General features: G+C 40.5%; 1 protein-coding gene across 3 annotated transcripts in view; it reads left to right on the forward strand.

Moving 5' to 3' along the window:
* The window catches only part of LOC130176849 (guanine nucleotide-binding protein G(o) subunit alpha), an 85669-nt gene that overhangs the window by 9380 nt on the left and 50183 nt on the right, over nt 1–26106 (forward strand). For all 3 annotated transcript variants that reach the window (XM_056388195.1, XM_056388197.1, XM_056388196.1), the window contains one exon: nt 9660–9801. In XM_056388195.1, coding sequence (XP_056244170.1) covers nt 9660–9801 — 142 coding nt within the window. The remainder of the gene's footprint in view (nt 1–9659; nt 9802–26106) is intronic.

Consider the following 26106-nt stretch of genomic DNA (forward strand, 5'->3'; position numbering starts at 1 on the left):
TCATGACGTTTAAACTGATGATCTGTATCGGTCCTAAAACCCCTCTTCCCTCTCTGAAAATGATAAATGCTCGGTAGACACAAACCTTCATGCAGTCACAGCTCTTCAACAGTATCCCAGATTTTTAGGTGTGGACTCCCTGTCTGAGCCTGTCAATAATCATACAATATGTTTTCTGTCTTCTGAGCACATTAGCTGTTTAGTCACTGGTGATAACTGTTAACTCTTCTTCCTCCCTCTACATTCATTTCTTTGCTTGTTCTCTACCCCATTTACTTTTTTTATTATATTAAAGGCTGTTTGCGCTCCAAGCCATCTCTTTCTTGGTTTGCACAGTTGTATGAGACCAGGTCAATATGAATGTGTGTGTGGTCCGCATGCTAATCGGGGCTTCTTATAAAAAACAAAGGTCTTTTGTGGGGGGAATCTGTGTGTGTGTGTACGTGCGCACGCGCGCGTGTCTACACTTATACACAACTGAGAGTGTGTTTTTTCAGTCCGTGCTTTTGTCTGTGTGCATATGTTGATGTGGTTGTGTGAGTGAGTGTTTTTTTGTGTTAGACCTATTTGGCAGATTTCAGCACTGTGCAGGACAATGGAGTCTTGTTACAGTGACCACACTCAGCTGATATACAGTCAGCTGATGGGGACTGTGGCTGGGTTTTTAGCTGGAAGAGTGTATATTGAATGCATGTCTATTTTTGTGCTTGTATCACTTCAAAGTTTGGACAGAAGGGTTATAGAATCTATACAGCAGTTCTGTAATAAATACTATTTTTGTGATTTGTTTATTGTTGTTTGACACTTTTTTCGACTATTACAGTCTTAGAGAGGGGTTGGTTTAATCATATGATAAGAATTATTCCAGTGGCATTTGTGATTTTTTTTTATTTTTTTTTATTGGACTTAATTATATTGTAAAGGTGTTTCTGTTGTTTTTCCCCTTTCCATATATAGTATGTAAATAATGTGCTCCACATTACATCACACAGGTGTTTGTATTTTTCTGTTTACTCTGTAAATCTAGAAAATCCAGTTTTTAGCATTGATATGATTCTTAAATTCCATTTTGGTATTGGGTCAATAAGGGAAGTAGATGGATAGATTAGTGTCTTTATCATTTTTAATACATACATAATTTGTCTTTTCAGTGAATATATAGAAGACGATAGAACATAATAGATTAGATCACTAGAAGGTCTCTAGAGGGCTGTCTCCAACAGCCCCATGGATTATGTGAGTTTGCAAAGATATACTTTGAGTTAAAAGCTAACACTTGCACGGCACCATTCTTACAATAAAAATGCTAACATGTTGACATTCAGCAAGTATTACGTAGTATCGTGTGTTAGCATGCTAACATCTGCTAATTAGGACTAAACACAAAGTACAGCTGAAGCAGCATGATGATGGCACTAGATTAAAAGTTGAGGAATCACCAAAGTGATGACAGATCATCCATCCATTCATGAATGTTGATGGAAAACTTAAAGTCAGTCCACTTGTCCAATAGCTCCTGAGAGGTTTCGTTCAAAACAACAAAAACCATGATGAAAAATCAGGGGATGGCAAAAGTCAATAGAACTGCTTCTATATGAAAATTTGTCCTTTGGTTGATGTTACTAGAAAAGTAATTTGGATTCATCCAGATATTTGTTCCACATTTCACTGTAATCCATCCAATAGTTCAGTCAGAGATCGTTCGGCCTGAACCAAAGTGATGACCTACTAAAAGGCCAACTTTACTTTCACAAAACTATGCTGAAAGCATGGCTAATAAAAAATAGAACAAATTAGAGCAATCATGCAATTAATTTAGATCAACTGAATTTGAACAGATGATTCCAGATTGAATATTAGATTTTTTTTTTACCCAAGTTCATGATTGTTTCGAAGTCCTTAGTCTCCGGTAAGTGCTTTGCTGGGCCTCAGCCAGGCCAGAACCATCTTTCTGCCTGCTGGAATTCAGGAAAGCCCCATTCCCCTTTGTTTCTGCTAGATGACTGGGCTTTCCTTGGTTGCTATTTGAATCCCTAGAAGTAAGTAATTAATATTGACGCAGGGGAGGACAGGAAAGCTGAATAATTACATTTCGACCTTGTATAGGATGACCTGATTAAACCTGTGGCCTTACTTCTCTCTGTCTCTCTCTGTCTGTCTTATTCCCTCCACCAACCTTCGTCCATCAATCTACCAGTGAGCGTGCACATAGTGCACATGGTGCTGTGACTGGATGAGGCTGCAGTCACAAAATGGTTTTGATTATTCGACCACATACTATATGGCCTTGAATGTCAGCAGCTGTATCGATAGCCAGCCAACAAAAAATACTGGATGAAGGTTTACATTTTATTCACTCATGATTACCAAACAGTGATTTCTGATGGGAGTATGTGCATAGGAGCTGAATATTTAATAAGCCTAGTCCTGTGAATTCAGAAGTACAGTGTAGAGACGAATGCATCTATGGGGGGTTCCAGCCAAAAAGAAAGATTTTGACTGTATTCAACATGAAAATATTCATTAAAAAAATACAGATTGAAACTGAGTTTCAAGGCTTCAGTGCAAAGTTTTGGGTGTGACTCTTTGTGCAGCTTTGCCAGGTGAGCACCTGTGTGCGTGTGTGCTCGTGCATTTGTGTTTCCCCGTAGAGATCCGCCACTGGGGAGAGAAAAGGGTGTGTTGTGCATCAACACTGTGTTTTTTAATTAATAGTTAATTGCAAATGGAAAAGGAAAGGAAGCTGAAGGAGAGGGGTAAAAAACGAAGACAGTATTATTAGGGATGAGGAGTGAGAAGGAGTGAAAGAGAATGTGTAAGTGAGTGGGACAGACTGACAGAGAACGAGTGTGATGTTAGGTAAAAAATTTACAGAGAGAGAGAGGGAGGGAGGACACAGGAGTAATAAGGGATGAAAGAGGACCTGGCAGAAGAGAGAGGCAGATAGAGATAACATGTGACAGTGAAACAGAGAGATAATGGCAGATAGATTTAATGAGGTCTTCCTAGATGTAATACTGAACTGTAATTATTCTGCTCTCCTGTCTGCCTGGGTTAATACGCATGTGTGTGCAGCTCCTAACATCCCAGCTGAACTAGAGTGAGGCAGTCTGTGTCCCTTGGCACGAGAACACTCCATCAGCACATGACCAAACCTGGAGCCAGAACGGCTCCTCTCCAGTAGGGGATACATTGTTAGCATGAAACACTGAACAAGGGAGGAAACTCCTAATCTACCTGTCACTATGGAAATATTGAGTCTTTGCTGACATCGTACTTGCTCTTAGTAGGAGGGGCACAAGAGTCAAAGACTCTTCTTTTTCTTGCAGGGAGGATTCTTTTCCTTACTTGTAATTTTAGTTTTTTCACTTAAATTATACATTTAAGTGCTTAGCATGAGTTCATTGATCCAGTGTTACACAATACAAAGAGCAGGATTTTATCAGCTACTTAATCAGCATATATTTGTTTCACGTATTGATTTGAGGGATATTACATATTACTCATCACTCATCTCTTCAGTGGAGCAGAGGGTTTGAGTCGTATGCTTATTGTACGTTATTATTTCTTTGCCAAGCCTGTTTTCATTGTGCTTTGACACATTTAACTTTTATTGACTGACCCAGTTTTCCACCTCAGATACTTTGAGTTGTTTTTGAGTTTTCAGCATTTCCACTCTGCTTTTTAATGCACAAATTGAAAATTTGCATAAAACAGGTGTTTGGAAACGTACTTAATGGCATTTTACTGAAAACTACACAGGTCAACCCTATGGTGGCACTAGATGAATAGTCAATACACCATCAATATCCATAATGAATTTATTGGTAATCCATCCAATAATTACGATACTTCAGTTTTGACTGAACTGATGGACTGACTGACTGACTGACTGATCATCCCTAGAGCCATTTCACTGTCATGGCTTAAAAAATAGGTTATTTCTGATTTGACAAAAAAAATAGAGCTGAGGGCATGGAGGTGTGTGTGTGTGAGTGTGTGTCCTCAGGATGCTGCTGCTTGACCTCAAGGTGTGATGGCAAGTGAGTGGAGCCAGATGACGGAGCAGCTGATGCCTGAATTTCACAGTTTGTGTGTGTGTGTGTGTGTGTCTGTGTCTGTGTCAGTCAGAGTGGGGGCTGTATTACTGACACCTTCAGTTATTTATAGTTTCTTTTTTCTGATTATCTCCCTCTCCTTTCATGCTCTCTTTCATACCCATTATCACCCATCACACTGTTATCCCCCGTTTCTCCTCTTTGCACTTGCTCCAACACTCTCCACAGACACACACATACGCACACATACGTTCTATTAGTAACTCTGTCCGACAGTGCTGACAGGAGTTGGTCAGCGTGCACTTTATCATGACTAAGAGCTCTGTCGACAAAGACCATGAAGTAAGTGGATGTACAGCATAGCGATAAAGAAGTCATTCCAGGGTGTGTGTATGTGGGTGTGTGTGTGTGTGTGTGTGGGTGGTTGGGTGTGTGTGTGTGGTTGTGTCAGGACAAACAGTGGTAGCTAGCAACAATGCAAAACATAGATAAAGACCTAATTGCACAGTGCAGTGTGTAGGCTTTGTGTTTGTGCGTGTTCACATGAGTAGGTGTGAGGATAAAAATACGAGTGTAGGGGATAATGGGAGACAGAAAGGAGAAGGACCAGCATGTTGTGTTTGATACTGTGTGTGTGTGTGTGTGTGTGTGTGTGTGTGTGTGTGTGTGTGTGTGTTTTGTTATCTGCAGTTTGTGTTTATGGTAGTTGGAGATACTGACCTTCTGTACTGCTGTGTATTGTAATTCACTTAGTAGTAATATCCTTTAGCTTTAGATTAGATTAAATGTAAATGCCACAGCTTTAAGCTTTTGTCTGTTGTCAGGAGAGCCACAAAGTCACCTTCATACAAAAGATGCTCCTTCTACATTTTAGGTGAACTTGATTTCAGTTCAACTTGATTCCAGTTTTTTTTTTGTTGTTGTTGATAAATCTTTATTGTAAAGGCCATTTTGTGATAAAAAAAAAAACATACATTTTTTAATTTATTTACCTTTTTACTTTACTGCAGAAAAATCTGGACTCAGACTCACGCATACTGTATGATGTATGAGGGAGTTTTTGAAGGGTTTGATTCACACCAGGTCCCGCAGACTGACACAGACTGGTACTGAAGAGTGGTTGTCATTACTTAATTGCATATAAGCTGGCCAATTGGCATGGCTGTGTTAGCTCGCAGGCTGACGCTAATATCTGCTGAAATGGACATCATTTTCCTCCCCAGTGCACCCCTTAAAGGCAGCTGCATTGCTGCACAAACAAACACGCTGGAATATCCTGATGTTTTGAAGAATAGAGCTGGTGCTCCTTACCCACCATCCAAGGGATAAAACGATATCCTTGACCAATAAAGTGATGAATACTGCTCTTCAGTGATTAGTGCTTCACCTTCTTTGTTAGTTACTGAAAACCCAAAGCACACGTGTGACAAATTTATGACATACTAGTTATAAGCAGGTTTCGACTTTGTGGCGTGTTCACACAGGAAATTTTTATGTTGTATTTGTTGTAAATTTTTAAATGTACTGTTGATGGTCTCTATTCTCCCACGATGCAATGTAGATAGGAAATAGAGGAGCTGCTCACAGCAGGGAAAAATTTAAATGAATTATATTTGATGGTGAAACACAAAGATCTCAGGATAAAAATCAAGTATTAAAGGACGGCAGTTTTTCAAGTCAGGTGCCTATATTAGACTTGAAACTGATTTTTCTTGCTATAATAATTCTTCTTCTTCATGCTGCCATTAAGAGATTCCTTTTCTAAAGTGCTTCCCATATAAGTGATGGAAGACAAAATCTGAGTTAGACAAATGAAGTAGATATCTTCCAAAATGTTTGTGTTTTCCCTTGCTACAGCTCATATTGGCTTCAGCTTCTTTTGAGGACTGTTGATTTTATCCTGGCCCATCACTCACACTGAAACCTCTTTCCAAAGAATTTTTTAATGTCCGGGAGGAATGGTGAATCTGTTTCAATGTGAACCAGTCCTGTAAAATAAGTAAGACAGACAACTTGCTGTCTATTTGGGAAAGTAAATTTGCTGTGACAATCTCCACACATCTTCCAGCTGAATCAGATGCAACGTAGCAAAGAAAAGAGTGCAGCACACCCATTATCTGGGTGTGGCATCAGCACATTGGCTCTGGCGGTGCCAGCCGTTGTATCTTTTATCCAATAGGTTTGAATTTTTGTTCTACCATCTCCCCAATGTACACCTACCCCAGGTTGAACATATATGTTTGCCTGATGCGTTTGTCCTCTTTGACTCTGATAAAGACACAGTGGTGTTGAAACACATGGTCTGTTCTCAAAATTAAAGACAGTCTTTTCTCTCTGAAGAACGCTTTATCCTTTCTTCAATGGTTAAGTAATTACTTACATGTTGGGCCACATGACTGGAGAGGTGGGTTGAGCATGTGCCAGCCAACTAAATCAGGTGTAATGCCTGTTAATCAAGCCACCAAAGCACCCAAACACACTTGTTGCCTCACTACTGAGCAGTAACACACATTAGAAGTGGCATGAGCAACTGAGATTAAAAGGCCAGTTATGGAACTGAATCCAAAGCTACCTCTCTTTGTCGTCAATTAGATTAATTTCACACAGCCAACAAAGATTAAATGAAGTTTAAACTTGACAAAGTTAGTTGTTATTTCAAATATAGTAATTATCAATTTTTATACAGCATTACAGGGGAGCACCACAAATACTGATCACTTAATGTGATTTTGATTGCTTGCTGACATCTGTCATTACACTGCTATTTGGCCTCCAAAATGGCAGCCATACAATGATATCATGGAATAATGTCGTGGTTAAATTGCCCATATGTCTGTCTCTCTGTCCATCTGTCTGGCTCAGTGTGAAACTAAACTATGTTTCAGGTCACTGTGGGGATTGTGCCAAAGCTATGAGAAATTGCACGCATACACACTGACACACACACACATAGTGCTCTCTCTTTGCTGACAGAAGGGCTTGGAGAGTGGGTAATGAGAAAAGGTCCTCATGCATGAAAGCTCACGTCAGCAGGCCGGACAAACCCAACACACACACACACACACACACACACACACACACACTCACATACAAGAAAAACAAGTCTGCGATACACCTCTAACAACACTTGCTACAACACTAATCTGAAATCTTTGCGTAATCGAATTTCTGTATCCTCTGTTTTTGACTCTTCCTGGGTTAATTTAATGAGGGTAATAGTATTAAGTTTTGAGGAAGACGGTAATGATTCTGTTGTGTTTGTCCATCAACTCTCCCACACTGATTTCTACTTGAACTAGTTATAGCTTGTATAGAAGCGTTAAAATTCCACACCAGGTTCGGAAAATATGTTGAAATTGCACACAGATGTTGTTGTCATTATCCTAGCACGCAGGTTGATGTATATCACGTTGTCTCACGTTAGAAAGACAAACTGCTAAAGTACTGGGTTTCTGGATTTCAGAGGTGCCTGGTTCTATTTTCTTCGGTAAGCATTTCATGTTACTGTGAAGCAAGTATCACCCTCTTTCTTGGCATCTTCAGCTCAACACACTGTTTCTGCAGAGACTGAGGCATCCAATTCTTTTAATTGGATGCTTGTCCTCGTTTCACCTCTGTGGTGCAAGGAAAGGTGGAAGGAAGGCTTTCAGAAAAAGTGTCTGGTTGGCAAGTCATTAAGAGTGAGTGAGAGAAGAGTACGAAGAGTAAAGCCAGAGTAGCACATATAGAGCCACAAAAAATGTAGGTATCTGTTTTCTGCTGTGATGCGGTATACACCCACCCATACTTGATCACACTGTGGAGTTTTGTTGGACTTGTTAGCTGATGTGCACATGATACAGATAGGAATAAGCCATTTATCTGTCCTCGTTCCAGTGTATAGATCTGTGCTTTGGCCCGCTGTGTGAAAGTCACCGATGTAAATAGAAGCTTGGTGTATTTATACAGGACTGGCAGGCTGCCTGATTGATCTGAAACATTACACTGCCTGGGACTGTGCTGTCCTCGAGACCGCAAACACACACGCACACACCCTCACACAACATAAACATGCTCACGCACACGCACGTAAACTTGCATACAGATGTTTAGTGGCTAAGTACTAACTACACTGCCTGCAGCTGCTGACGTATTTTGGAGACAGAGAACTGTGTGTGTGTGTGTGTGTGTGTGTGTGTGTGTGTGTGTGTGTGTGTGTGTGTGTGTGTGTGTGTGTGTGTGTGTGCGTGCGTGCGCTTGTGCATGTATGAGAGGAAGAGATGCCAATAAAATGTTCCAGTGAACGTTTTGAGAATTTCATGTTGTTGCTTTGTAATTTCAACAATAATCTATGTAAGATAATTAATATCCTCTATTTTTATTAACTGCTTAGTGGTGCCTTAGTTCCACTCATGTCCTAAACTTCTCTGAATAGCTAACTTCTAAATTTCAGCTTCTTGAAAGGCTGACTCTGTGACTCTTTGGATTAGTCTGTTCAAAAGTAAAGCTGGGTGTCAAAACATGGTACTTTTATGGTGCTGACAGAAGAGCTTTGGCACTAGCTCATTAGCATCAAGTCAGTAAGCTTGCTCTTTTTAAGATCTAGATGGGTGATTGGCTGTCTAGCTTATGTGTAATAGGCAGAGAGGTAAAACAATATTTCCTTCAACATAGAGATGAGTTGGTGATGTGCCCATCGGCTAATCTCTATGGTGTGTCAGGAGGTTTCAAGAGGGAAGAGCCACAGTAAGAGGCATTTATGCAGGAGGGATAGTGATAGATACAGAGCTAGATAAATGTAAGTGTGATAGCGATGCGTATATTTGTTCGAAGAAGGAGCTGTGTTTGATCCTTAGTCCTTTCTATACAGAAGGCTTGTTCACCCTGAATCATTTATGTGTGGGGTTTTTGTCTATTTGAATTGCCTCACAGTGTTGCCCCAACCTGTATCCGTCTGTGTGTATCAGGCAATTGTTTTCTGGTGTCCTGTGTATTGTTCTTGGCTGCCCATCTCTCTGTCATTTCTCTCTGTTTGACTTTGTCTGATTTGTCCGTCTGTGCAATCTGTCTGCCTGCTTAACTGTGTAACTGTCTTTGAGTCTGTCTGCTGGTGTGTCCTTGCGTTAGCTGCAGTGAAAGATAGCATGACATTTAAAACAGCAGGATAGGCTGCCGCTAGAACTCTGTTCCTAAATGTCAGCTTAGCCTACTGGTTATGGACCCACCCTCCCTCCCTCCCTCCCTCCCTCCTTCCCTCCTTTCCTCCCTTCCTCCCTTCCTGCTCTCTTTCTTTTGTATTTTTGTTGTAACCTTCCTTCAACCACCTGTGTTTCTCTCTAACCTCCCACCTCCATTCTTCCAACACCTCCTTAATTTACCTAACCCTTTTAATATATCCCAGGAACACATACAGTACATTTGGTATCTATACCTTCTGTATTTTCAGGTTAGCACACTTGGCTTTACAGACTTTTCTGTTCATGACATACTATATAATAATAATCCAGTAAGTGCTATAAGTAGTATGTAATGGATTTTTACAAATTATTTTGTGTGTGAACAAAAGAAAATCATGAAGTACTTGACCCATTGTTTAATGTGTGTGCATTTGTGTGTGTTTAGGATCATCCATGAGGACGGTTTCTCTGGCGACGACGTAAAGCAGTACAAGCCTGTCGTTTACAGCAACACCATCCAATCTCTGGCTGCCATCGTCCGTGCCATGGATACGCTGGGCCTGGAGTATGGAGACAAAGAACGCAAGGTCAGCACTTGTTGACCACACACTTTATAAACACGCCCGCCTCACACATTCACTGGAATGACATACACATACAGCGACATATACAGTGCAGTACAGTGCAATTCATTTTCCAAATATTATCACCAAATTCATAGTGTATGATGACATACAGTCACACTAAAATGTGGCAGGAACAAGACTGTCACAGATGGACATGTCTCAAGATTGTTTATAGTCTCAAGTCCAAAACTGTGAACTGAATAAGGCTAATTGAAGATGTCACTCGGCATGACCCACTGAGCTAATGCTCCAAATGCTCAGCTTCCAGTCCCTGAATGCAGCAAGTAGCCACTGGATAGATGCCATAACAACTGATGGAGTTCAGGGAGAGGGCACCGTGTGCTTTACACAGAGTTACTGTCTTTCAACTAAAGCACCAGGAGTCCAGCTCTTGCACTGGCCTTGACAAAGTATCTCTGAGCAAGAAACCAATCTCCTCCAGCTACAGGTCCTTGCTCTGACCTCCTGGGGAAAAAATACATCTCGTTACGGAGATGGACCGAATATCACATTATGTTGATTGGGTCACTATAATTGTAGTGAATCTGTCATGGTCAATGCAGCAGAATACTGTACTTAACATGCACATTAGCTTGTCCATGCAGTGGGTATGTGAAGGGCACAGACAGGAGACAAACCCGAAATATGAGTGTAGAAACAGGAAGACAGTGCCCCCATCAACAGGGCACGAGGGGTCACTGAATGGTTTGATGAGTGTGAAAATGATGTGAATCATATGTTATGGCCTTCACAGTCATCAGATCTCAACCCAATTGAACACTTATGGGAGATTTTGGACCGAAGTGTAAGTGCTCTCCACCACCATCAAAGAAGAGTGGTGTTCATTCTTCCAGAGAATTGTAGAATCAATTTCCAAGGTGCACTGAAGCTGTTATTCTGGCACATAGTGGCCCTTACTTGGTTCTTCCATGTTTCCCTTTAATTTGTGACCCATCTGTACATATGTACAATAACCGTGCAGTGTACTGTAGGTGGAAGGTGTTGTTCATGTTACAGCTGGTGTTACAGTTAGTTAGTTGTGGAGAGCTGAAGGATGGTGTGAGATCTTCACAGCATTAGCATTTTCCGCCCACACTGATGAAGAAATGATACAAACTGTTTTTTATGCATCAGAAGTTACAGTGAAACATTTGTGCTTATCACAACTAGTGCTCATTTTTCTATAAAATCAGTCTAATACTTTGCTATTAGATTTGAATTAACAGATTCATGTCAATGGATCCCCACCTTAGTAGTTTTGACTGGTTAAACATGTAAATTGTGCAGCTGTGTTTCAGGAGAAAAGCACTGTGCACCATGAATTTTTCAGGCAGAAACTACGATCCACAGCAGTAACAGCAACATATTGATCGTTTTCAGATGCTTTGTAGAACATTTTGTAAGAAGATCCGTGTGGAGAGTAAAGTAAATGCAGTGATGGTGACACTTTATTTTTATTGAAGACATGAAACGGAATCAGAAAATGTATCGTCTCTGTCGCTGAAGTTGCAAAGGAGATGAATGCTTTTCTGAAAATATTACTTTATCAAAATGATTTTATGTCACATTTAAAGGTCTTTATGATTTATACAATGCATAATTTATACAATCTTTTCCCCCTTGCTGGGCTTCAACATGAGCAGCTACTTTGACTTTGTTATTGAGTGTCGGCTCTTCATCACCCTTGGGTCCTTTATTTATTAAACTGTCTACATCAGCACTGATTCGGTGGTTAATGGGAATGGCTGTCGACTAACCCTGTCATGCTCGTGCCAAAATTCCCTCATGCCAATCTAAATTAGTTATGCTTCTAAGTCCTTTAAATCCTAAAGCACACAAGTTCAATATATGATACGCTAATTGAGAATTATGAGTCTAATCCACAGAAGAGCATCAGCTCTATCTCAATACGGAGCAGTGGGAAGAGGTTAATTAGATCTGTAACTGTGATGAACACACAGTGTTGTGTTATATCAATCTATCCTGGCCTGTGCATCAGTTTTACATCCCAGACTTTTCATAATTCAGGCCACTGGAGTTGTCAAGTTATGAATATGCTAAATGTTTCTACCACTTTTCAATATGAAGCCAGCAGCCAACATAAACAGACTTGTGGTGATGTTTTGCCCAACAATGCTGTTTTCATAGTTTTTAAATCTAAAATGCAACCATTCTTGCTGTTGCCTTCATTAGAGCTGTGACTACCATGTTTTTTTATCTGTCACATGGCAATATCTCTTTGCGCAAAGAGGCTGATCACGTAGGTCTAACAGGGTTACAGCTCCACACATCCACGGGAAAAGGCCATAGAAAAAGCATATATTAAAAGATCGATCTCGGGATTTTATGCATCGATGTTGGATTATTCAAATGAAGATCAATTTGAATTAGAAAATCGATCTTTTCAACCCAGCCCTAATGATGATGTGATGAGTGTTGGTCAAGTTGGATACTTCTGTGAATGCAGCGTTGAATATTAGAGAAAAAGAGGCTCCAAATTTCTCTCTCTCTCTCTCTCTCTCTCTCTCTCTCTCTCTCTCTCTCTCTCTCTCTCTCTCTCTCTCTCTCTCTCTCTCTCTCTCTCTCTCTCTCTCTCTCTCTCTCTCTCTCTCTCTCTCTCTCTCTCTCTCTCTCTCTCTCTCTCTCTCTCTCTCTCACACACACACACACTAACAGACACGTGTCATTGGCTTTAACCTTATCCAAAGGCACAGTATATTTTTAATCACAACGAAGCTATTGATACTCAGAGTAGAGGGCTGAAATAACAGTACACCTATTGATTAGGATATGTTATCTGTGTGTGTGTGCGCGCGCGCTTGCCTTTTGTGTATATGTTTGCGTTTAATATATCTTGGTATTGCATTTTGTAGTCAGGGGTGAAGGGAAGGGACAGAGACATGACAGATTACTGTTGCTATAGAGTCAAAAAAACGCACTGTGTGTGTGAGTTGATGAGGTGTTCATTGGAGATGTGTCAGAGGTTATGTGCCTCATCCCCTCCCCTCTCCTCCTGCATGCATGTATCCTTCTGTTCTGAGTGAGAGAATGAGCTGCATAACCATTTGATGGGACTGACCCACACTGAGATCTAGCAGTAGATCTAACTTTATAAAAGACATGGAATTATATCACTGAGAGTGGTCACGGTGTGAAAAGGATGGAAGTAAAGTGAGAAAAAAACGACTGTGCGTATTCCACGCATTTTGGCTACACAGGGTTATTATAGTGGCTTTTTTATTACTACACCAGAACATGGATGAAGGAAAATATATACATGTACTGTTCAAAGTTGACTTTACACATCAAAATCACAACTTTTCTCGCTCCGGGGTGCACAGCCACATTAATCAGAGGTGTTGAGCTGTGCAGCAGTTCCTCTCATCAGCAGTTTTCCTTGGCGCTGAAACTGGTTAGCTAGCTAAACCTGGTAAGTTAGCTAACAGGAGAAAAATACTGAGTTTACATTTGGGTTTTGTTTGCACCTTCACATTGCGATTATAGAGTTGAGACGGAGGGGACACTGGTTTCCTCAAGTATTTCTCCTCATTCTGTATTCTCATTTTTTAATAAGGGGACTCTGACAGTCAATGTAACAATCCTATGGGTTTATGTTATATGGCGACCGGTTTCCTTTTCGTGTCTGGGAATTTTTTTTTCGTCTGACATTTTAGCAGATGGGTCTCAATATTTTCCGAATCCATGAGCCTTGCATGCTGTTGCTATGGAGAAAACGCTCAGCAGAGGCGAGGAACGTTAGGGAAAACCAAAATGCTTGGTTGTTGTAGCTGCTGAAAACTGACTCTGAATTTGAAAGTGAACTGATTTATGTTGTATATTATGTTTTCAGTTTACTTAACACCATAATCTTTAGCTCTCTCTTTGGTCAACAGTTGGGTTGGGTGGGTACAGTTGATAGTATTGTTTAGTGTAGTAACTAGTCACAGTTGAAAAAATATATTTCAGGACTAAGTATAAAGGTGAAGGATGACAAAATGGTGTCAGGGAAAAATAAAAGACAGAGCTAAAGAAGAGAGACATATTGTGGTTGACAGGAAAGGCAAAAAGAATAGGAGGGAAAGAGGAAGAAAGCTGATTATTTAAGAGAGAATGGAGAGAATGTGACAGTGGACACGAAGCAGAAACAGGCCAGACTGAGCTGTGTTTAAACTACACTCTACATTTGACTTCCCCTCAAAGTAACCAGAAGACTTTGAGACATCCTACTCATACCAATAAAAGATGGGGAAAATAGCTCCAAAGTGGGACACCTATTCATACATTCAAAAAAAATTACGGATTTTTTGCAATTGTGGATTATGCTAATGTTAAATGTATTATAGATTCTTTAAATTAACCCCCACTCTTTTTTCACTCTCCTTCCTCCCATTTTGGCTTGCATCCTCTCTTTAGCTTGCTCTCTCTCTCACCCTTTCTTTCTCTCTTACAATATATTCAACTCCTTCTGTCCCACTCTTTTTTTTTTTTTCTTTCACCTCGTCTCTTGATGACACCCCCCCATCTGTTTCCCCCGGCCTTGGGTAGTTGCTGTGGCAACCCAGTGTTTTGCCTTCCTCTCAACACATTCCTCAAGCCCATGTCCAAGGGCGATGTGACACATACACTTACACACACAAGTAACACACACAATGATAGCGGGTTTTAAATAGATTGCATGTTGTCAGTGCTGTATGAGTCTTCAAACAGTTTTCACTCAGGTTTCAGAGAAGAAGCTTCCACCACAGAGATTTTTGATTAATTGTTAAAATCTCCGCAGGTACTTTTACCCTAATAGAAACTAGATTCAGATTCCTAGTGACTTTCAGTGACGAATTGACCGTTCAGTGCATCTGTTTAGTAGCTTATCATCTGTTTTTTTCGCTCTCTCCAAAACCAAAAATTCATAAGCAAAAATGCAGGGTATGGGTTAAACATTGTGCCGCTTATCTTCTATAACATAAGCTACAAACATTAGCATGTCACTTAAACAGTGTTATGTTAGAATGAAGCAGACTGTTCATGCATTTCTCTTGTATCACTGGGACCAGCTAGGGATAATGTGCAATACAAAAATTTGTTTCTTGTAACTCAATATCAGCTACCAGGAGCATATTTAAGTACCTTTTCAATTACCTAGTGGCCAAACTTTAGCTTAGTTAGCTAGCGGCAACTGATAAACTCTGCTAGCAGCAGCTGTAATTTCAGGTGACAAAAAAACAACTAGAAATGAAAAGCAGCTTTTGCCCACCACTGTCTGAAATTAGAGACACATTATTTTGAAAATCTGTAAGATTTTGATGGTAAACCTGACCCCGTTAGCTCTGTGTGAGTGTAAAGCTTAACATAGCAACACTAACTAAGGGGAATGGAGCTTAGCAAATTGTCAGTTTGGTTACTTTTATATGAACTAGTGCCTCTGTGTCGTCATTGTAAACGTCCAACCAAGGTAAGGAGTCGCGCATTATCAAGAAAAATAAGGGTCAAATATAAATTTAAAAAATGCAGTCTATTAAGCATTAAAAATCTATTTGCAGAATTATTTTTTTTGTATATCTGTAAGGACATACACTAATACCAGTACTGTGTATTGGTGGGCTTTTGTTAATTTGTGTAAACAGCTGAGCTTTCTTTCACCTCTACTGTACTGGATGTACAGAACTCCTCTTAATAGCATCAGTGGATTGTAAGATTGAGCCTAGAGCAATAGCTAACTTGTATTTATTTGTTTATTTTTGTGCGTGTGCACCAGTTTGTGCATTACTGAGGCATTGGCCTTAGGCTTCACTTTCTATACAGTAAGTGCTTCATTGCATCCTCACAATTCACCAGCCTTACATTATGTGTGTGCCTGTATGCTCAACCTTATTTGTTCAAAGCCTAGACCTGCTTGTAGACATAAATGAAGTCAGTGGTAGACAAACACACACACACATACTGCACAAACAGCACAAGCTGGAGATGGGGATCAAACCAGTTCAAGATATTTATTTACATTTTGTTGCAGCTTTAAAAAAAAAAATCTCTCGAAAGCAATTTCTATGATTTTATCATACCAGCTTTTTCTTTGCTATCTTTCCAAATAACAGCTGAGGCAGAGAAGATGGGGGACCAGCAGTTTCCAGTACAACTTTCAACACTATTTCAGTTGGTCTGATCTGTACTTCTCTCATCTGTCCCCTGTCCTCATTACAGTTGTTGTTTTTTGTGGCATCTGATACACAATTGTAAGATAGAGGGACTGATGAAGAGAAAGAAATTAAGGACGCAGCTGCTGTTCGACTTCAGCACGTACACGCACAACATCTGACAACAGAAAAACACTTTGTGTCTCGATGGACTTTTAGAGGGAAAGAAGGGAAGTAGACCAGAGGGAGATGGAAGGAACAGAGGGAAGAGAAGAAGGGATAGACAGACGGCAGACAAGAGAGTTATAGAAAATGGGAAGGAGAGAGAGAGAGAGAGAGAGAGACGGAGAGGGAAGAAGCTGGCAGACAGTTTGCTGCCTGTTGTTGTGGAAACCAGATAGATATCTGCGTGGGTTTGTGTGTATGAGTTCTGAGGTGGCGGTACGTGAATTGTAATGATAATGTTCCCTGTGCTCGTGAAGGAATACGACGACCTCCACAGGGGCACGACTTCAATGTCGTTTAAAGTGGAGGTAAATATGACAGGTTTTCTGAGAAGTTTACTTCCCATGTTTTTACTTTCACAAACATTCAATCGCCATTTTTGGTAAAAAATGTTGCAAAGAAATACTTTTAGGCAAATATTTGCAGTCTAACTAAATGCACTGAACACTAGAGAGCAACAGAGTCCTTTCGGGGTTCAGGAAAAAGTCTTGTTTTTTATGTGTAAAGATTGTAACAACTGAATTGAGAATTTGCTAATTTAACTACAAGACCCAGAGAAGATTGTTGTAAGAATCATTCATTCATGGAGTTTAAAGGATGAGCTTGATATTTTTCTTAATGTCAACTAACCTTGCGAGGCAGCTGGACTATTATGACTACAGGCAGCTGTGGAGAAGCAACAGTTTTGATATTCGTAACAGTGCCTTTTATTCGTAGCGTTTCCTCACAAAGATGGCAAGAATCATGTACTGACATGCTAAGTAGCTTTTAAAGCTTCTCAAACTGTGGCTGGCTGATGTTGTGTTTCCTCTTTGGCGCTCTCCTACTACGTCATGTGATTGACAGATGGTTCGTCCAATCATCTTCGTTTTCCAAACAGTTTCCCACAAAGCGATGGCTCTGTTGATGGAAAAAGATTACATCTTAGCAACACCTCTCAGCAACAAATTTAATATAGTTTTGTAAAATTGGTAAATTACCCAGGTGGCCAGATGGTTCTGTGTAACAAACCATCTGGCATGTCAGGTTAAATGTCAACAGATCCCACAGAAAGAAACCAGCAATGACTACTCTCTCAAGTGTATCCAAGCCTGATATATCGCGTCCCTCTGTTTCATAGATCTTCACTGTTGTCCAAAAACCTTTTATAACACATGATTGAACCACAATATATCATACCATACCCATATGTCCCTTCATTGCTATGAACACAAACACTTGACTTAATCTAACATTCACCCTAATGTAGATGATACTGGTCCCCAGCATATGCGCCATTTACTCCTGTTTTAATTATGTTTGCTGAAAACTACAGTTCCCAGCTGTTTTAGGAAATGATTTAGCCTTTCTTTTAAAAACAAAATTACAGCATGGGCTGCCTCTGGAGCTTAGGGGTTTTGGCCTTTTTTATGGGATTTATTGACCATATCTAAAAATATGGAATGTCTCCAGCCTTATCCTTTAAAATGTAGTGCTTCTGTTTCTTTGTATAGATTCAGCAACTGGAATTCATTGATTGGATTTTGAAACAATTTGGGATTAACTTGGTAACTACTGTATGGTGTAGTACATTGCAGTTTGTCTGATAACAGTATGCTACAATGCTGATTTCACGGATCTGGTTTGTGTCTGCTGATAAGGGAACTTATATATTACATGCCATTAAACATACGGAAGTGATGGAAAGAGATTACCCCTCAGCAACAAACTTTCATAGTTTTGTATAGTCGGTAAATTATCCATGAGGCCACCGGGCATTGAGGTTGTTGTTTACCTTAAAAGTAATAAAATGCAACTTCACAATGCTGAAAATAATAATAAAATAATGATAATGTATATGTTGAACCAGTTGCTCCTCCTAATCTGCTGCTCAGTTGCAGAGTGACCCCGAAAAATGTCTGACCCATTCCTTTGTCTATGAATAAACAGTTTGGAAAATGCTTATCAATGAGAAAAGGGGCACCTATTTTCCATTTTACTGACTTGAACTTTTAAAAGCTGATATTAGCAAACTTCATAATTGTAAGGAATAAACAGGACAGGCATCATCCCCAGCTGTGTATAGATCAGCTATGTGTGAAAAGGTTAAAGATAGGCATTGATGATGCTGCATGTGACCTCTGGGCTGGTCACAGCTTTGTATTAATAACAAAGTATGACTGTGCTTCACTACGCTAGGCCTTAATGTGTGTGTCCACAGTGTCCGTCCGCATGTGTGTGTGTGTGTGTGTGTGTGCGTGTACACAAGCTTGTGACACACACATATGTGGTTATTGACCAGCGTATGTGAAGCTTTGAATCGGCTTATGTGTGCGTGTCATTATAGATCCCTTCCAGCCAGGTTAAGAAGGTCATCTATAGACAGAGCCTTCACTACACACACACTCACTCTCGGATGTTTGAAGTTTTTGTGTGTTTCTGTGTGTTGTTGAGAGAGCGTGTGTGTGTTTGAAGTGTGCGTCAGTCTGCCACCATCCTGCAGTGCTGAGCTGCCTTTGATTTTTCCTGCACACCTCTCTCCTCCCTCCCCTCCTCCTCTTTTGTTATTTTCAGCATCCTCCCTTTGTCTCTCCTCTCCTCACATCCTCTCTCTTTTATTCCCCTCTCCTCCTTTTCTCATTTTCTTTCTTCTTTGCCTGTCCCTCTTCCTCACTTCCTTCCTCATATCATCATTTCACCTTTTTCCTCTCTTGTCCTTCCTCTTCTTCTCCATCAACCCCCCCCCGTTTCCTATTACTTTTATCTCTCTTATAATTTTCCTGTCCCTGTCTTCACCTTCTCTCCTTTAATGCTGTCACAGCAGTTGTCGCTTTCTCCTCATCCAGTCAAACCGAATAGATCAATTTATTAAGCTCTCTATAAAGCACCTGATTGGCTCTTTCAATCAATTCATCAAGACATTCAATTCGTAATCCTGCTACCCATGATGAGAGGTCATTAGTCTCTTGGATAATGCAGCTGGCTAATTAACACACACACACACACACAAGCACGCGTCATTCGCAGATTTTAGGCCAGCTGTGTGTGTGGATGTGAGCAGAGAGAGCGAGAACCGAGAGAAAGAGTCTGCATCATGAAAGTGAGATTGTCACAGCAGAGAAATGAACCGTATCCTAGCAACAGAGAGGACCATGATCCCATACCTGAGATTTTGGGAGCGTGTTATTTCTGTGTCTTTGTTTCCATGTATGTCTATAATTATCCCAGTATGTCTTTAATGTTGTATACTCTAGCTGCTCTGTGCTGTACAATTTCAATATCCATAGAAGAAGGGATGGTTGTTTGATTATGGCTCTGTAAGAAACAACCGTCTCCCACTCCAAGTCAGCTAAGCTCTTACTGTATCTGAAAATGCTCAGTTTCATTTGGATATTTGGAGCTGCCTTGTCCAACAACAATATCCCACTGTTGGCTGTGCTGAAGCTTCAGGTCCTGGTTCAGTGGTTGGTTTCACTGTCTGGCTGGGACCTTCCTGTGTACAGTTGGCATGTTCTCCTCACTCGCCCACCGTCCAAAGACATGCAGGTTTGGTTAATTGGCCACTCTAAATTGCCTGTAGGTGTGAATGTGAGTATAAATCTGTCTGTCTGTGTGTTCCAGCCCCTGTGATAGACTGGCAACCACTGCATACTGGGATAGGCGCCAGTGTCCTGTGACCTTGAACAGGCTAAGCAGTTTAGAAAATGGATAGATGTCTGACTCAGCAACATCTCAGTGATACTTACTGAGGAGGAAACAAGTAGTATACATTTCCCCAAGAGTGTTTCATTAAAATGTTAGGTTAGATGACATGTGGATCATTTGATTGATTATCAATCGTTTTATACACTGTCTGTTTTTTCAGCATGGCTCCAGACTGAACTATCACAACAACTGGTACATGGATTTCCATGTGATCTCTTACAGACATTCATGATCCCCAGAGAGTGAATCCTAATGACTTTTAATGATCCTCATCCTAGTTTTTAGTGAAATGTCTCAACAACTATTGAATGGATTGCTGTACAAACATTCATGGCCCCCCCTCAGGATGAATTGCTGTAACTTGATCCGTTGACCTTTCCTCAGACGCCATCATTGAGTCAGAATTTAAATTTGTGCAATACTTGAAATGTTAACGCAGTAAACTAAGATGGTGAACAAGAGGAACATATCTACTAAACATTAGCATGTTAGCATTGTAAATGTGAACATGTTTGTATGCTATCTCAAAAAACTGTTATGCAGCGTTATACTTCTTGCATCTGCAAGTTCACGAGGGTCTGCGTAAATTTAGAAAGTATCATAACAACCATGTGTCTGTGGTGTCCGCAACTGTCTTCAGCTGTCCATGTGTGCGTCTGCAAGGGAGTATAATTGAGGCCTTAGTGTTATTCAGTGATTCTTTGCATGATGCTTCTGTAAGTGTTTTAGTCTCATTATTCGTATATATGTAGTGTCACGTAAAGAAAATCATCAAATATGAATGTCCGAGAGGCTGGAAGAAGTGAATTTTGTTTAAAAAAAAAAAACAAACAAAAAAAACAGCTCTACATACTGTTCACAGGAATGAGAAGTCTCATTTAATTTGTCACAGGGCATTCAGGTTTTATGTGAGATAGTGTCAAATAGAGTGATGAAAAGTGTTAAAGACAGAATGATGCTTCTCATATCTGCTATTATCAGCCATCAAGGACAAGGTTAGTTCTGAGAAGAAACACATGGGGTGTATGTCCATGTGTATGAGACCCACTCAGTGTGTTTTTGACTTCACTTAGCTACAGCCTCTCATGGCATTGCCCTTTGTCTTTCCTGTGTGTGTGTGTGTGTGTGTGTGTGTGTGTGCGAACCAACAGTGCCTTTTAGATAAAGTCTGCAAAACACGTCACAGTGCATAACATCAGAAAGGCTCAGAGAAGGTCCTTTAGGGAAGGCAGCATATACGCAGACACCCACACACAACTAGCTCTCTACCAGAGCCCCATGAATTGCCCTGTAGCTCTTTAAAACCACAGACACACACACATACACACACACATACACACACACACACACACACACACACACACACACACACACACAAACACAAACACACACAGCCTCTCTCTCGCTAACCTCCTCACTGCGCTTGCCAGACTGGTGCTGCCAGCATCATATGACAGGCACATGGACCTGTCTCACCACACCATGCCACAACACCGCACTGCTAAGAACAGGACCATGATGCCTTGCTACTGTCGCCCCTGGTTACCCAGGCCGCCAATCATTAGTGTTGGTTTTCTAAGCACAGAAAAAACTCACGCTTCCAGAAATGTAACACACATTCATGACTTTGTGGAACGACTGAAAACCTTGTATGTGTGTAAGCTGAGTTCTAAGTGACCAGAGGAGAATTTAGAGATTTAGTCCGGTCGAGATTGAGAATCTGACATGTTACTACAGAAAGGTAAAGGGCAAAGCAAAAAAGGTGCCCGCCAGGTGTAGTGTGATCATAACCTTTTCAAACTGTGTTAAAATTAATAATCATTCCTACAGTATATTTCTGTAAAGAATGGTCTGGAGAGAGAAAGAAAGAAAAGGGGGCTGATCAACAACTGTATAAATGTATCTATCATGGTGTGCTCTTTCTCTGCAAGACCACCCCAACAACAAAACACAACAGAATAGTTTGGAATGGTTATTTTGTCTAAAATAAATAGTTTTATGTCAGTCACTTAGATAGTTTTGCGATCAGTCAGCCATGAAGGCAAACCGCCATTTACATATATGTGTGTGTGTCCAGTAGTAGAGTTCTGTTAAGGGATGTGTGTAAGTCACAACAAGGGTTGGGATCTCAGGTGCTGAGAGAGATAGAACATGGACCATACTCCCCTGAGAGGGAGAGAGAGAGGGGAGGAGGGGCTGAGAAGAAATGAAATATTCTCCCTTAGGTGTAAAGCATGATGAATAGAGTGATGGATGAGAGAAAAGGTGCACAGGGAGGGAGGGAGGGAGGGAGTTAGCATGGGAGTCAGTCCTTAGGGGTTTGCACATTGGCACATCCCTATGCCTCACGTAGCCTGTGTGTGTGTGTGTGTGTGTGTGTGTGTGTGTGTGTGTGTGTGTTTCTGAGTTTATAGAATACAGGTTGATGAAGCACCCTGCATTTAAGTCTAATCACATTTCCATTCCTCTGCAAAGGCAGAAAGTCTTCATTTGCTGCTGTTCAGACCACAGATACAGAGTATTGTTCTGTTTACAGTAGGTGCTGTTTGCAAACATACGCACAGACACACACTAGGGCGGATCGATGGGATGATACAGTATATGCCATAAGGTGAAATAAATTTGTCATCTGGAAGCGATTTTGCCTTACTGTTACTACCAAGCTATGCCTTTAATAGCTGTGGTTTTGTGACACCACTATGAGCAGTGTTGCATTCGGATTTTCTGAATAAGATTTTTTTATCCATGTGAAGAATTACGTGGATTTATCAGATATTTAATTCACTGGATTAGGAGAAAATGTGGTTATTTCATCTACTGTAAAAGTGCTTTTATTAATGGAATTTCCCAGAAAATTAATCATCACTCATCATTATATATATGCCATGGTAGAAAACATATGGTGTACTGACAAACTGATAAACGACAGTCAGTGACACCCAAAGTGGTCATTGAACTTTCAAGATTGATATAAATTTGAAAAATTCCTCACATAGACAGTTTGTCACAAAATAAATTGTGTCATGTAGTGTTTGTACGTCGTACAGTTTAGACGTCTCTGTACAAACATTTCTCTATGTTGTTGTGCCTGAATTCTTTTCTGTTCTGTGTTCAATCTGTCAGCCAACTGCCAGTGCAGCTAATTAGGCCAGGCTAAAAATAGACACCTGACTATAAGATTAACATATCATTTTTCCAAAGTATGGTTTTCAGAGGGTGGTTAAGGGAACCAGATAACCTGATTTGGAATTGATTAGTTTAAAAAATCAATTTAAAAAGAAATCACTTTTTAATGAGATTTAGTGAGGGTAGTCAACATTTGAGTTTGTATTTGATGCAAAATGAACAGGGAGTTGTTCAAAAATATATGCCGATGTTGTTGGTTGGAATTGATACACCTACTGATAAGCCACAAAGTAATGAAAACAATATGAGGAAAAAACACATATTTTTTTACATTTGTTGTCACACGGATGCAAGTTTTGACATTTGAATGTGCTCTACTAGTATCTCATGAATAGCACATTATGATTGAGAACGTAGGTAGCCTGTTAATTATACCCGTCTCAAAATAGACACTAACGTAATTAAAGCAAGGCTCTGTGGCAGCGCAGTGCTTTGTGCTCTGATAGACAACTGTACTATAAACCAGCAGAATGAGTTTTGTCAGAGCCACAACCAAGATTAGAAACAGAACAGCACAAACTGTTAAAGAAGTTACAGAAGCATCACGCAAAGAAATGCTGCACAAGACTCGCAGCTCTGTGAGGCTGCACCTCAATACAGTGGTGCTTTCAGCTAAGCTGCTAACGTCAGCTTGCTAACATGCTCACAATGACAATGCTAACATGTTAAGTGGGTATAATGTTATTGCCATATTCACCATGTTAGTTGAGCGTTTTAGCGTGCTAACATTTGCTAATTACCCCTAAAAACAAAGAACAGCTGAGGCTGATGGGAATGATTTTTGCAGGTATTTGGTCATAAACCAAATCCAATATTAAGTATTGGAAAAATGTTAATTTTGATCTGATGGTGGCACTTGAGTGGCCACCAGAGAAATGGCATTTTATCCTGGGGGGGACATAAATGTGTTACCAAATTTCATAGCAATCCATCTTTGTTTACAAAATATTTTACTAAAAGCCAAATATTTCAAAGCAGTGAGAATTTATGTCATTGAAATCTGGCTTTACACCTCTGCTTTATGTCATTCCTATTTCTTATCCTGCATTTTCTATTTTCTTTGCCTCTTCTTCCTCTTTCATACTTTTATTGTCTCTCCTCTGCTTCACACTGTGGAGGTTGACATGTTCTATGCTGCTGTAGCTTAATGCTGGTGAATCAACTGCAGATATTAAGACAGATGATGGTCACGTTATTGCTCTCATTAAGCACTAGGTTGGTTAGCCAGCCATCACACACACACATAGAGGCAAAAATCTTTAAATCTCTGCCTCACTGACAAAAACACTGCTGTAATTACAAACCTAAAAGCAACTGACTTACAATATTAAATCAAAACTGAGTCACTCTTTGATGTGAGAAGAATGATTTCAATGACTGGACATTATTCACGTGTGTGTGTGTGTGTGTGTGTGTGTGTGTGTGTGTGTGTGTGTGTGTGTGTGTGTGTGTGTGTGTGTGTGTGTGTGTGTGTGTGTGTGTGTGTGTGTGGTGTGTGTGTGTGTGTGCGTGTGTGTGTGTGTGTGCGTGTGTGTGTGTGTGTGTATTAGGAGTAATTGCAGAGAAGAGAGGTCAGGTGCACAGGGAGAGAAGTGGTCATACATGGTAACAGAGAGGGAACAGTTTTTGTTCATATGTTTCTTTTTCTTGTCTTCCTCCCTTTCCTTTTTAAGCTGTTGTGTCCTAGTTTTCCCATTTCCCTGTACACACATACAGTGTACACACAAAGAGAGGGCAACGGTAGTGTGGGTGTGTATGTGTGTGTGTGCCTGCTGTGCCTTGTAGATGTAAATTATGAAGGACATTTTAATCTATATTTTATGACTGCCTCTTATTTAGAAACCAGGCATTTGGCAGAGTGCAGTGGCTGCAGTGTGTGTGTGTGTGTGTGTGTGTGTGTGTGTGTGTGTACATGTACGTGTTGTGTGCCATTTTATGTGTATGTGATGTGTGTATGTATGTGTCTGTTTATAGGCACTGAAGAGGTAAAAAGGTTGCAGCTATTGAATTTCACACCCATTGTTGCTGTGTATTTTTGTGTTGTGAGGTCAGCACAGAGACTTGCCTATTCATGCGGTTCTCAAATGGAGCTCTTTTCAATATTGAAGAACTGGCCAGTAGACTTCTTCAGTAAGGATTGGAGCAATCAAGTTTTAGTTACATATATCATGTTTATAAGTAGTAATTCAACTGTTAACTGTTACATTTGCAGCAGTAAGTAGGTTGAGTACAACTTTTTCACTCAAGCACCAATCAAAACAAGGGTTTGGATAGGAGTGGCAGATGTAGGACCTGCTTCTGCCGGTGGAGGTGCGAACAGAAGGGTGAGGCAGGGGCCTTGTAAATGCCAGACATCTGCTCTCATCTCTGAGTTGCTGAAAGTCAGAACTGAACTTTTGGTGACCTTCCCGACCTTATCACTCTTGCCAGCCCAGGAAGAAGAGAGCTGTTCTCTGTTTCTGTCATCCTCAGTATCACTGCTGGATTTTGGTTGTCTTTGAATTGGCCAGCAGAGTTGGAGCAGAGGTGGACAGCATGGCTGGGGTCAGGGGTGAGCAGGGAGGGAGGGTTATAAGGAGACCGATCCATGAGCTGATTGTCAACACGCTGACACTGAGCGTTTGGTTGTCTGTTTTCATGGTGACTGAAGTATGGATTTTGTGGCCTGGCTGCAAATTGGTAATGGAGGCTGTGTTGAAAAATGTCTATTAGTGGTTTGATTCTAGATCATGTAGAGGCTGTCCGCTCGAAATATTGTTTACAGCATTGCCCAGAGGAAACTGAAGTTAACATTTGCACAATCTCTGAAATTCTGATTTAATTTGCTTACATTAGGAAGGAATTTGCAGTCATTACAGCAGCTCATAGCTGACATAAATGAAAGTGGTTAAATTGTACAAAAAATATAATCTGTGGATGAAATCCTCTCTCATGTCTTCATCACATAAGTAACGTGATGAGTTTACTTTGTTGTTGTCATTTTCCTCATCTCTGAGGTGGTTTAGCCCATGCTGTCACTACTCTGTTGAAGCTGAGTGGATCATTC

This window comes from Seriola aureovittata, chromosome 10 (genome assembly GCF_021018895.1).
Source record: "Seriola aureovittata isolate HTS-2021-v1 ecotype China chromosome 10, ASM2101889v1, whole genome shotgun sequence".
Lineage (NCBI taxonomy): Eukaryota > Metazoa > Chordata > Actinopteri > Carangiformes > Carangidae > Seriola > Seriola aureovittata.